This window comes from Aptenodytes forsteri, unplaced genomic scaffold (assembly GCF_000699145.1).
Source record: "Aptenodytes forsteri isolate BGI_AS27 unplaced genomic scaffold, ASM69914v1 Scaffold647, whole genome shotgun sequence".
Lineage (NCBI taxonomy): Eukaryota > Metazoa > Chordata > Aves > Sphenisciformes > Spheniscidae > Aptenodytes > Aptenodytes forsteri.
The window spans coordinates 149,965-163,786 of NW_008795889.1; the positions used below are offsets into that span (position 1 = coordinate 149,965).

At 40.8% G+C, this 13,822-nt stretch overlaps 1 protein-coding gene across 2 annotated transcripts in view; it reads left to right on the forward strand.

The window, feature by feature from the left end:
* PPP1R7 (protein phosphatase 1 regulatory subunit 7) overlaps positions 1 to 13,822 on the forward strand; it is a 17,498-nt gene that overhangs the window by 178 nt on the left and 3,498 nt on the right. The window contains exons 2-9 of one of the 2 annotated variants that reach the window (XM_009284222.1): positions 748 to 825; positions 993 to 1,115; positions 5,653 to 5,708; positions 6,674 to 6,739; positions 7,371 to 7,501; positions 8,424 to 8,586; positions 11,598 to 11,714; positions 12,713 to 12,817. In XM_009284222.1, the coding sequence (XP_009282497.1) occupies positions 783 to 825; positions 993 to 1,115; positions 5,653 to 5,708; positions 6,674 to 6,739; positions 7,371 to 7,501; positions 8,424 to 8,586; positions 11,598 to 11,714; positions 12,713 to 12,817 (804 nt within the window). In that variant the 5' untranslated portion in view covers positions 748 to 782. The remainder of the gene's footprint in view (positions 1 to 747; positions 826 to 992; positions 1,116 to 5,652; positions 5,709 to 6,673; positions 6,740 to 7,370; positions 7,502 to 8,423; positions 8,587 to 11,597; positions 11,715 to 12,712; positions 12,818 to 13,822) is intronic. The other variant, XM_009284223.2, reaches the window with a different exon arrangement.

The following is a 13,822-nucleotide window of genomic DNA, read 5'->3' on the forward strand; positions in this document are numbered from 1 at the left end:
CAACGACGGTCGGTTTCCGGAAGGGGGCGGGGCGGCTCGTGCGGTGGGGCTTGTGGTCCCTCCGCGGCCGGGCAGCCGGGCAGCCTCCACCCCGAGGGCGACTGCCCGGGGGGGAAGGGGCCTTGGCTGGCCGCCGAGCCGTGGCGGGGCAGCTGCCAGCTGCGTGCGGTGGGGCTTGTGGTCCCTCCGCGGCCGGGCAGCCCCCGGGTGTCCACCCCGAGGGCGACTGCCCGGGGGGGAAGGGGCCTTGGCTGGCCGCCGAGCCGTGGGGGGCGGTGTGTGCCTGGGGCATGGCGTGATGCCTTCCCCCTCCCCGGGGCTCCACGCATGATAGGTGGAAGAAGTGGGTTTGTGGAGATGACCGTGACGTAAAAAATAAAGATAATAAGAAAGAAATCTCCTGGCATGGCGTTGCTTTTCCTCAGTCGCCCCGTGAAACGAGAGCAAATACTGAGGGGGGACCGTGGAGGAGTGAGGAGCTTCAGGTCCCCAGGGCCAGGGTGGCCACCAGAGTTGTGGCTGGGTGAATGGTGAAGGGATTTCGCAGGTGTGCTGGGGAGATGGTTGCTTTTATCTGCAGGGATTTTTTTTTTCTTTTTTTGATGCCTTCTTTGTGTCATTGGTACTATTGTACATGATACTGATTTTTTTTTTCTAAAAGCTTTTAAAATGTAATAGTTTTAATTCCATCTCCATAATCTTTGGAATTGCACTATATTGATCTAAGAAATTTCCTTTTTCCTCCAGTCTTCTTCCCAGATTGTTGGTTTTAGGAAGATGTGATGGGAGGAAAAAGTGCATCCAAAATCAAAATAGAAACAAGGGGTAAGAGGCCTTTTATTTAAGACTAAACCTTTCATTTAGTTAACTTAGGATTTCTACTAACTTCATAGTGGTATATGTGAATCCTGGTTATTATATCTGCTTGCTACTTCTTCCCCCTACCCCACTGCTGAAAATAGCCTAATTCTGCTATTATGTATCTTATGCAGTTGATAAGCGGATTGAGTCGGAGGAGTCGGGAGATGAAGAAGGGAAGAAGCAAGCAGTTCGCTTAGTAACAGACCTCAGTCAGCAGAGCCTGAGAGATGAGCAGAATGGCGAGAACTCCGCAGGTACCTTGCCAACCTAAATAATCAAGTTAGGAAGTGTCATCTTACCCAGTGTGTACAGTAGTGTACATGTATCAGTCCTTTGTGTTTATTGTGGCTACGTAATGGTTGTATCAATGTTAGTGAACAACGTGAATCTGCTCTAGAGCAATCTTTAAAAATAAATACATGTTATCATTGCTAAAATAAAGCTGCCTTCTTTTTATGGAACCACTGATACTATTTACTTATTTATCCATCCACATTTCTCTTTGAAATCTTTAATTTCAAAATGCAAAACACCTTTATTCATACTTTTTGTTGTGGAAACATAGTAACTTTTTGTGGAAAGATGCTGGATATGTTCATTAGAAATAAACATAAGAAGCTTTTCATAATTCTGCTTTAGTGTACATAGTTTTTTACCTAAAGAGTTCACGGATTCCTTTGGAAGGCAAAGACGACTATTTCTAGTTAGATTGAAGGAAGCTGTCAATTTTATTTTTTTTAATGTAAAATTCTAAGACCTATCAAAATTATACCTGTTTGAATCCTCTTGACTTTAAACTTTTGGTACTGTTTCTACTGTTTGTATTAGCACATTGGGTAGAAATGTTGACAGACTTTAAGCTTGTGTGTGTTTGATGGAAGGGTTTGCTTTTCAGTAGCTTGCACAGAATTTGTCAGAGCAGAACCATTTCTGAAGACCCTGTATGGCAATATGATCTGGGCTTTTGCTGCTAGCAATCTGAGATGTAATAGCATCCTTTCGATAGAGATGTTCATGTGATTATTGGTCTGGAAATGGAAGTTAAATAATACAGCGAATTTTCTGCAGCAAACTTTAATCCTTTTTGATTGTGCATCTACTGCAGATCCCTCCTAATCTTAACCTTGCTCATTGGAATGTGCAAAAGTATTTTCCAAACTAGTAAATTATTATGAGAATTTTAAATCTCATCTCCTAACTAAATGAACTCTATCTAGGTCTAATTCATTGCTGATCATAAAAACCCCTATATATTAATTAAAAAAATGCTGTGGTGATGTCTGTAAAATTGTAAGAGCATACCTCGCAAATTGTACCTCTCAAACGCTATATGATCAATACAACCATGCAGATCAGTCAGTCACAATTTTCCTTTGCATGCATGTAACACTGAGTGTTTGTTCAGCTGACATAGTTTAGCTGTGCATTTGAGGTTATATTTTGTATGTTGTTCCCCAGGGAATTATAATATTAGAGAAAATACTTCAAGTGATATACTTTTATTCCAGTGAAAGAAGCAAAACACATTCAGATTTGGTTGCTGAATTACAGTGGATACTATTTAATGTAATGACTGTATTGTTACTACTTCTTCCAAGCTGTTAGGATTCAGAAAACTTCTACTAGGGCAGAAACCAAGCAGAGGAATAATTTTGGAACATTTGAGTTAGTTTCCGCAGCCAGCTTTGAGTTTCTCAGCTGAAAGGAAAATGAAGTTTTCTCCACGTTTTTCACAGAAGATCATAAATAGAAAGAGCTCAAGCAGCTGAATTTTCAAATTTATCATTTAGCTAATTCTCTGAGGAATAGCACCTCTGTTTAGAAAGCTTATAACTTAGCTATTTATAATATTTTTCATGCATATGCAGTCAAAAAGTGTAGTTAGGCTTTTAGTTGCTTTAAATGCTTGTGGTACTGTGAACTTATGTAACTCAGTAACTACTGTTCCGTATTGCGGAATTTGGGTTTCCTGAATGTCATATTTTTTTCCTACATCTGCAAAGCTATGTAGCTCGCAGGCATGGGTTACACAAAAGTCGCTTAAGTAACTTCACTGCCAGAGCAATGAGACACCTGCTGCATTAAAAATTGTGGACTAAAGTGCTGATTGTGAACTTACTGCATGCAAGTGAAATTGCAGTTCTATTTGTAAAGTGATTGTAGAAGGGTCAGTTTAGGGTGTTTTATGTCGACTTGATTCATAAATAAAATGTTGGTTGACAATTAATAGGACTGTAAATTTGCTAGAACCATTTTTGTTTCTCTTCTTTGAGAGTAAATGTACTTTAACATTCTCATACCAATACTGATTTATCAGTGTTATCAGTATACACGTCTCACTCAGACTGCTATATGGAGAGTGTTTTATACACAGTACATAAACTTTGAGAGTTGGCCTTATTACATAAATGCTAATGTGTTCTGTTTTAAATTGCTTTTATGTCAGTGAATTTGATACACGTATCCTGTGTGATTTGGTTTTGTGCCTTCGGACTTGTATGCTTTTTTCCCACGCTGGCTCTACCAGGACTGGTCACTCAAAGCCATATGGCAAAAATACAAGGAGGGGATGTTCTTGCATTGATGAAGTTCCTTCACTCTGAGCTACCCTTTGACAGATCCCAGAACAGCATATTTAACACATTGCCAAAACCAAATGTGTATAAATGGTCTGTAATGGGTGCTGTGATGAAACATGTAATTTTTTTAGAGAAGCCTGTCAGCCAAACAAGGTCGAAGGATTTTTTTTTTTACTTGAATTTTTTTTTGGTTGAAGAATTTTTTTCTTTACTGAGTGCATGACTGGCTTTACTGTTGGACAACTTTAAAGTCTCAAAAGGAGAAGTTCCTTCACCATGAGCACTAACTTACTGCTAGTACAACTTAATACAAGGGGAATAATTTGGGTTTTTTATGGGACATCTCAAATAACTGTTGTTCCAAACTTGGGCTGTGTTCCTGTTGGCTGTAAATTCAGCTAGGGGGCTAGTTTGGCTTACTTGAATTTTTTTTTGGTTGAAGAATTTTTTTCTTTACTGAGTGCATGACTGGCTTTACTGTTGGACAACTTTAAAGTCTCAAAAGGAGAAGTTCCTTCACCATGAGCACTAACTTACTGCTAGTACAACTTAATACAAGGGGAATAATTTGGGTTTTTTATGGGACATCTCAAATAACTGTTGTTCCAAACTTGGGCTGTGTTCCTGTTGGCTGTAAATTCAGCTAGGGGGCTAGTTTGGCTTGGAGCACTTTGTGGTGGCAGCCCTTTGCACCCTAGAAATAGGTCAAAGAGATGCAGCCTTGGCAGCAGTAGGGTAGGGTATTGCAGTCCCCTGCTGAAGTGCATAGCTCCTGATCTGGAATAAAAATAAGAAAATTCAGGTGTGGCGCACTGCTAAAATGCTGACAGGCATATGTATGCATGTCAGTTTTGGTGGCATTTCTATACCGCCATCCAAAGTCACCAAGCCTACCAGCTCATTTCACATCACCAAAATGTACTTTATGCTCCCTGCTAATTTATGCTATGAAGAATATTAAAAGATGAGGGACAGAGGATTGCTTGTCACTCTTAACTTCCGTGAGTCAGTTCAGTTAGTGCTCTTTCTTGTTTGAATGCCCAGGCAAGCGCAGTAGCTCAAATACAGCAAGGTAAATGATGGTGTGTGGAGCTATCAAAACCTTGGAGTTTAATGGCAGTATTAAAAATTGTAATGCTTGTACTGTTCATCCTTACAATACTGCTTACAATGCCAAGCACCAGTAGAAAAACACTCGTTAAGTATAGGGGACATTTGGCATCTACAAGGATGTTGTAACCATGCTGGGCTATAAAAATAGTCATTACTTCTGGATTAATGGAATGAGCTTGCATACAGTAATGCAGGAGTTAATGCAAAGCCTTTGGGATTTGACTGTAATTAAAGTTCCCTGGGTTTTTGGTAGTACATACAGAAGCTACACACAAGAAGTGGAAAAGGGTTGCATGTTGTATGTCTGTTTTGCAAAGTCGAATAAGACTTTCTTTGGAAATGGATGCAACCAGCACACCATCTTCAACAAATGGGAATTTGGCATGAATTATTCAGCATGAATTTATCCAGTAAACTTCGCTCCCTCTTGTGCTGTGATAGAAGCACAGCAAATGTTGGGCTGTCTTCCAGAACTACAAAGGCATTTCCCGAGAAAATATATGCAGTGTGATAAACAATGTTTTCTAGCATATTAGTGAGTTCAGTCAAACAAAAGAAGGGAGATCCATGCTGAAGTGTGCACAACATTAACATAAACTGGCAGTATTTATGAGAAAAGCTGAAGGGTGGGATTGCTGAGATGCTTGGTCATTTGTGGCACTATCACTAGACAGTTTAGATTCCTTCTTGGCAATGTTGTATTGGGTTGTCAGAGGAGCATAGACACTTTGGATGGTGTATCTTCAGAGGGATGATGGCCCTAAGTGTAAAGAAAAGGAATCCTGCCCAGATCAGTCTTAAGCCAGCATTATTCTGCAGCCACACAGGCAGGCTGGGGAAGGTGCTGTTCTTTCTGTTTTTTTCATCTAGGCATGAAATTCTGTTGTTAAGAAAGCTTTTTTTCACAACTAGCTATCACAAAGAAAGCCAAATAGGTAAAGTGTATTTTAATTCAGCAGCAGAATAGCTGAACTGTACATCTCATGTTTCTTCTTCTGAGGAGCTTTTGCTCCCTTGGTCTCTCCGGATGTTAGCCATTGTTATCTTGCCTTTAGCTATCAGGTATCAGAAGTTTATAATGTATTTGCTTCTCCTGCAGGAGAAGCAGAAACACCAGTGGACATGGAGACAATTAGCCTGGACCCAGAAGCTGAGGTAAAGGCAGATTTTTGTCCTTACGGACTTTATACAGTGGGAAAAAAAGGTAGGCAAGCAAGTATTGAAACGTGGTTAAAAGATCTAATTCTTCTGAAGGTGCTGGCTATCGTGGTATTCCCCGGAATTGATTTAGACTAGAAGTAGAGGTATTTTATTCTTGCTCAGTAGCTGAAATGTTTTGTTAGTAATCTAGAATTTTAAATTAAGCATGGAGGCACTGGAAGTGGGGCTATGTTGCAAGCATTATTGATGGGCTACGAGCTTTTGTGAAAATATCTTTAATGAAGTGATTGCTGCTGTCAGACCCATGATTTGTAATAGGCACGGCTACTTAACTGGCCTTGTGTCTTGGCATCGGCAGCCTCAGGACCCTGTTAGCTGGAGAGTTTTTGAGCTTGGGTGGTGAAGTGCTGTATTTATCTTTGATTGACTGACCTGCAAAACTGGAACATTTGGGGCTGGACAGCACAGATGTGAAGCGCATCAGCTGACTGCCAGTGCAGAATTAATGTTCACAGAACTACCAGATTATTTGAACTATCAGTGGTTCCTGTTCATCTGAGGCCTGGAACTGGAAATAGCAAGGTGTGTTCCGGTTAAGCAAAGTGGGTAAGAGAATTTTCTGCAACGCTTTATTCCTGCTAGACAGCAGAATTTGTCTGTCTCAGTAAATTCAGAATTTACTGCAAAAGATTTCTAATTTTGGCGAAACAATGCTCAGACTTGGGAAAGGGCTGTTGCCTTTTCGCAGATACTGTGTTTGCAGTTGACAAGCTTAGGCCATGTGCTTCACCTGTGGTGGTAAAATCATGTGCCAAACCCAATTTTCACAAGCTCTTTGAAGGGAAGTTTTAATGAGCTACACATTTTGTAAGACTATAATTTTCCTTAGAACAAAGTACCAGGTTGGTCTTTGAAGAGTGTTTTGAAACAACTGCTGAATCCCTCCATTTCTCTTTCAGGATGTTGACTTGAATCATTTCCGAATTGGGAAGATTGAAGGATTTGAGGTGCTCAAGAAAGTGAAGGTAACAATCCTAAGGAATAGAGAATGCCTCTTGGAACTGGAGATTTTGCATATCTAACCTATAAGAGGACAGATACAGGAGTCTCTTTGGCTGAGATTCTGATGAGTTCCCTTCATGTTTAACTGAAGGAGGGTAGTGTTTACCCATTTGTCAAGTAGTAATAAAAATCCTGGGGTTTTGCAAGTTGGTTTTGGAAGTGGATGAGAGACAACGCATCAGGGCTCATCCTAAGAGATACATTCTGTACTTGCACAGCAGGATTAACATAGAATAATGTAGATTGGAAAGGACCTCTGGAGGCCTTTAGTAAACCCCTGCCCAAAGCAGGTCTGGTTAGAGCATGTTGCTTAAGGCCTTCTCCAGTCAAGCTCTTGAGTATTTCCAAGGATGGAGATTACATAGCCTCTCTGGGCTGCTGTTCTACTGTCTGACCGTCTTCATGGTAAAAAGATTTCCTTCTGTAGAGCTGGAATAAAACAAGAAAAAATTCTATTAAAAAAAACCCCAAAACCAACAAAACCCAGTGAGGAAAAAAAACCCCAAAACTTATTGTCTGTATGCCAAAAGGCATTACATACTGTCATTCATATCCATTTTCCTGTTTGTTTTTAAACTTTTCCCCAACTATCAGACTCTGTGTCTCCGTCAGAATTTGATTAAGCACATTGAGAACCTGGAGCAATTGCAGACCTTGCAGGAACTGGATCTCTATGACAATCAAATTCGGAAGATCGAGAACTTGGAGTCTCTGGTGGAACTTGAGTGAGTCCAGGGGAATCACCAGGATTAGGTTGAGGGTGGTTTGCCACTCACCGAGTTACTCATGCTGTACTTATTCCAGTATTTATCACCCAGGCTTTTCTCATGATTCATTTGGGTGCTCTGTGAAGGATAATGTCTGTTCTCCATTGGTATTTAACCCGTGCAGTAAACTAGCTTAATTATCCTGAAGCTCACCAGGGACAGTCAGCTGGAAATGAAATGTGTGATGTGAAAGGCAGCGAGAATGATAGGTGGTTGCAGCTTCTATGCAGGTGCGGAAGCGCTCAGGCACCCCTTGCTCTTGGCAGCGAGAGCTCCGTATAACAGGTTTTTATTCCTGCAGAAAATGACAAGAGATTTCAGGTGAGATTAGGATGTTTTTTGGGGGTGTTAGGGAAGGAGTAGTGCTCTTCCCAGTTTCTGGCACTTGTCTGTGATCACTCTGGAAATACGTTACAAAACTGTTCCCATTGGGGTGAGGAGGGTTGATCTACTTCCCAGTCATAACTGCTTCACGCTTATGGGAGGCCTTGATGTTGTCCTGTCAGAGGCAGACCTTGTAGGCACGTACCTTTCCCAAGGAATATGCAGTACTGAAGGTTGGCTTCCTTCCATAGTGGCAGCTCCATGGCTGGGCAAAATAATGGCTATCTTCTGCATGCGACAGATTTTTTTTTTTTTAAGGTTTTGGGGTTTTTTTTGTTTGGGTTTTTTTTTCCCTGACACACTATAGAAGTATTTTGAAAGTTATGTTTGTTGTCATTTCTGATAAAAGGAAATTTAATTTATGACTTTAGCTTCAAGGCCTAGCAAAGTGCTTGATCTCTGCAGATTGGTGGGGAACCTCACTATTTACAAGTGCCACTTCTAGAATCATCCATGCCTGATGGACTGAAGAGACCTTTGTTATGTTTTGCCTCAGGATCCTGGACATCTCCTTTAACGTTCTGCGACACATTGAAGGACTAGATCGGCTTACCCAACTTAAAAAACTCTTCCTTGTCAACAACAAAATCAGCAAAATTGAGAATTTGAGCAACTTGCAGATGCTACAGATGCTAGAGTTGGGATCCAATCGAATTCGGGTAGGCTTGCTCTACAAGATGTTAGCTGCAGAATTTTGAGCTCTTTGGCTTGGGATTAGCCTTTTCTGAAAGTGCACTTCATTGACTTTTACTTGCAATTTTGTTCTTTTTATTGTTCCAGTCATTTAACGTGTAATTGCTTATTGCTGGACGCTGGATCCTTTAATTATGTATGCATGTAGTGCCTGGCTACTAAATTACTATTTATGAATTTCTCTCTTTAATGAACTCATGCATCCCCTGTGTGTTGCCTTTTGCAGATGATGGTTTCCTCCTGATAGAGAGCCAAGCCTATCAAAACTAGCAATTACTGTTTTCTCTTACCTTCCCAGAGGCTGGTGCTCTGTCAATAAAACCTATTGAATGCAAATGTAATTCTAGTTTGATTTGTATGTGTAATTGATAACGTGCTACGTTAGTCATTCTTACTCAGGAAAAAGATTTTATTGAGGCTTTGCTCTGAAATGCCTCAAAAACCTGATACTGTACTGCTGATTGCTTTTTTTTTTTTATTGTGCAGTTTGTGACCATTTCAATTTAGGTCATTTAAAATCTGTACCACTTAAAGGGAAGCAGTTCTGAGTAGTCTCTCCTGTCCTTAAGGTGTGCTTTTCTGCATTTTGCCCCATTTGTAAGAGGACTGGTGAAACAGATGACACAAAAGATTTGCAACATGCAAAGTAAACTATTAATTTTTTAGGAGCTTTTTCAGTTATATATGCACTTTAGAAAATACTTGTAAGAGATGAGTGCAGACTTACAATCTGAAAATTGTTGCTCGCCATTTACAATCTGAAAAATTACTTGTTATGCTGAAAGAGCAAATTAGGAAACGAACTGTTTGTCCTCTGTATTTCAAGCCTTGTGGAAGCACACTTCTCTTTCTAGAAGAGAAGGAAACTTCAGCTATTATAAACAGCCTTTTAAGGCAGAAATGTGTGCTGCTTTTATGAACTGGAAAAATTTTATTTTGCTCCTATAGCTAAACTGGACTTAATTCTTTTCCATCTAAAGGAATTTCTACTTTGGAAATGAAATTACTTAGGGGAATAAATGTAGAGTGTGAGAACAGCCAGATCAGATGAGTGATTAGAACTTTTTTAATAGTTTTATGTTGGTAGGGTGGCCTGGCTATGTGCTTTACAGGTGGGCATATCCTTAACTTTTTAGGATAAAAGCCTGTAGACTGTTCAGGCAGCGTTCTTGGCTCTGAGGTGCCTGATATACTCATCCCCTGTGCATTAAAGCTTCTGCAGTAATACTGTCTTAGTCATTTTGCTGCACAATCTAACCTTTCGGAGTGCACTTACCCTGGAGTCTGTCCTGACTTACTAAGCATTTGTAGTTCTGTCCCTTTTGTATGAATGGTGAGGAAGCAGAACTTTATTCTTGAGCTGATGCATTTTCATGCTTTTTTCCAAAGTTGGACAGAGGCAACTATAAGGCAAGCACTTCTTTGTTCCTTAGTTTTTTTCCCCTCACGTCCATCTGTTTCATACTCTCACTTAAGTGTGTCTTTTTTATAGTTTTAAGTAGCTTTTTTTTTCCCCTGACTATTTCTTCTCAGTATCCTCAGAGTCACAAGTATTTCCTCCTTAGGGCTTGGGGGAGCTACCAATGAGCAACAAATCTATCATTTTCTTGCAAGGTCAAAACAGGGGTAAGTCCACAGGCTAGAAGGAGGGTGAATCCAAATATGAGCTGATAAACACCTTGTTGAATCTGTTGGCAGTTGTGGGATAGAGGTTGAAAAGCTTCTTTCCTTTCCAGAGCGTATCTGTAAATTCATAGTGTGTGTGTTTGTGTCCATCTTCCTCTTCCTTCCTTTATACATGCACAGGTAAACATGCATATGCACACACACACGCACAGAGTAATCTAAGTGGTGCTAGGACTCAGTGGCCTGTCTCACCAGCACTAGTTTCTGAAACTCTGCCAGGCAAGAAGGATGTGGAAAAGCTGAGTTGTCACAAGGTACTTGAGCACAGATGCACAGCTGTGTGTGTATCTATATCCATATTACTGTTCTTCTGTGAGCTGAAGTCTGTTTTTAAAATTCTTGTCTCTTTTAACAGCACCTTTTTTTGAATTAAGAGGCTTTCCCCTGCAAAAAAAGCATTGTGTTTTCTTTCCTTCTGTTTACAGGAGCCTTTTCTAAGCCCACCCTTTTCCTCTTTTCTTGCCCTTTTTTCTCTCTTCTGCTTGTGCTTTCTGGTGCCACTTCCTTTGTAAATAAAGAATATGGTGGTTCTTGATGCCTCACAGAGATCCTTATTTTCCCCCACTGAAGACTGAGCTCAGGACATAAACTGGTATAGTGTATATGTTCTGCCAGTAGCATGTATATTTAAAACATGTACATCACTTTAATTGGTATGTGTATGTTCTGCCAGTAGCATGAATATATAGCCAGTAGTTAAATATGTATTAAACACATACACCCATGAGACAGTTAACCTTGCTTATGACAGAGAAACTGTTGTGCAGAGAAGCTAAACAGCTTGCTTCTGACTGTTCTGCAGTCACTGATGGTCAGGACTAAATTTGTAAATTGTATTTTCTCCTCCCAGATTCTCTTTCCATTCACTAGTGACAGATTTTTCTTGCTTCACAAATGAGTATCTCCTGCCCTGGATACGCCTCATGGCCCAGGGAATGTCATTTTCAGTGCTCCCTGAGCCTTTTCATTCTCTGCTCTTGCTGCCTGGACAGTGGAGGCAACAGCCAGGACAAAGCAACGTGACCCTTGCTGAAAATCATCGAATAGTAGTGCCACAAGCCAGCTGTCACACGGGCTGAGGTTCACTGTCACTGCACAAAGTCCTGCACTTACTTTGCTCTTGGGTCACAAGGGAGGCCCTACCTTGTGCGCGCTTTGTGTTGTGGAATTGGCAGGCTTGTGTTTCTCAGGAGTGCAGCTCCATGGGTCAAGGCTGTAAAATGCCAGCCACATCTACAGGTTGGCGTTTTGCATCACAGCAATAACACTGTCTCCTTTGGTCATTTTGCAGGCAATTGAAAACATCGACACCTTGGCTAATCTTGACAGTCTGTTCCTTGGAAAGAATAAAATCACCAAGCTGCAGAACTTGGATGCACTGACAAACTTGACTGTGCTCAGTATACAGGTATTGATTCTACTTTGTACTGTTATGTTTTGAACAGCCTTGGTTACATGAACCACCTTGTAATTTATGATAAGCTCTTCTGAATCAGCAGGTCTTCAGTGTTTGAGTCAAGCTCCTGTACTGGAAGAAAGTGTGATGTTCTCTGTGCTGTCCTTTCTCATCCTTTCATACTAAAGGAGATTGACAGACACTGATAAAATGGTAAAACAAATGTTTGATTTTTATGGGAGAGAGAACAGGAAATTAATGTTATTTCCCATTTCCTGTGCATTAAAGCTTCTGCAGAAATAGTTTTCTAATATATTACAATAACATCAAATGAGTTATGCCAGGGAAGCCATTATAATGGCAGTGGGCTCAGTGTCACTACCTTCTTCTGGAAGAAGGAAGAAATGTGAACAAGCCTGTTCTAAATGAAATCTGTCCTTAATGAGCTTATGGAAAGTTTCTTTAAAAGGTGGAATAAAAGATACTCAACTAATTTTTTCCTTTGAGTCCCCTTCTCGTCCATATGACAATGCTAGTCCATTCTAATATCTCTTACAGCTGTTGGTAAGAAAGTAATATTCGCTACCTGTCGTAGTACCTGTATGCATCATTATTCTATAGGACATACAGAATTATGTACAGCAGAGTGTGTTGGGATTCAAGTGTTGTAACTTCCCTTCTGACCATTCTATTAAAAAAACCTACAAAATGAATGATATTAGTGCATAGGCCCGTTGTTTCCAAAGACACCAAGTGGAAAACTTTCAGGCTACAACTTTTGATGGGAAGGGCAGAGTCTGATTCTTCTAAACTTAGAGACTTTGGCTCTCTTGGAACTTCCTTGTACATTGGTGGTACAGAGATTAACGAGCTGAGCTCATGAGATCAATGTGGACCCAAGCAGACTGTTTCCCTTTCCCATCCATACTTCAGGGAAATGCTTTTTCTCCAGAGACTCACTTGGGTTTTGGTTTGTTTAGAGTGGACTTAAACTGCTGTTACACTTTCAGAATAACCGTCTGACCAAGATTGAGGGGCTGCAGAGCTTGGTGAATTTGCGCGAGTTGTACCTCAGCCACAATGGCATCGAAGTCATCGAGGGACTGGAGAACAATGTGAGCAGGCTCTTGCTAAACATGTGACAGAATTGTTGCCCTAAGCTGCTCCTGTTAGTGGCTGTGCTTTTCTGGACATTTTTGTTCCTCAGCTTCCCTGGTTACATGTGGGGTCCTGAGTCTCTTGAAAAGACCACAAAGATCCAAGTATTTGTTATGTTAAAATACCTTGCATGGGTGAAGCTCCTCCAGATCCTCAGAAGCAGAATTGTTTTCATGACCTGGGGAGGGGAAGAACAAGATGTGGTTAATGCAGCAGCCTGACTGATCTTCAGCAATGGAAAGACTGATGGCCACAGCTGGCTCTCTGCTGCAGCCTTTCAGACAGCAGTTTGTAGATAACCATGAGTTCTTTTTAGTAGGACAACATCTGGAGCTGGGAGTAGAGAGACAAGCTGTGGCATGTGGCTTGCCTTCGTGTCAGTGTACATTTCTAGATTTCTGGATAGAATTTATTTCAGCAGAAGCCTATAGCGTTTTCTTTCTCACCCAACAGTAGATGGCATTGTCAGAGAGCAGAGACAATGTGGAACTTAGTTGGCCGTGTGCAAGGCAGAAAAAAAAAAACTTTCTAAAACTGTTGAGTTCCCTGCTTCAAAAGGTTTGTTCAACTCTGCTGCACTTATGATCTGATTTTTTAATGGATTCCTCTTAATGTACTACGAGGAAAGCTCACTTTTTAGGAGCCCTTGGCTGGCAATAGCCAGCTGGCCAGTAATTGCTTTCATTTTTGTCACATGGCTTCTGGGAGGTCAGTAACCCAGTGTTGTGGTTTAACCCCAGCTGGCAACTAAGCACCACACAGCTGCTCACTCACTCCCCCCAGCAGTGGGATGGGGGAGAGAATTGGAAGAGTAAAAGTGAGACCACTTAGGGGTTGAGATAAGAACAGTTTAATAATGGAAATAAAATAATAATAATAAATGTAATGAGAAGAAAAATAACAAAAAGAGAGAGAAATAAAACCCAAGAAAGACAAGTGATGCAAATGAAAAACAATTGCTC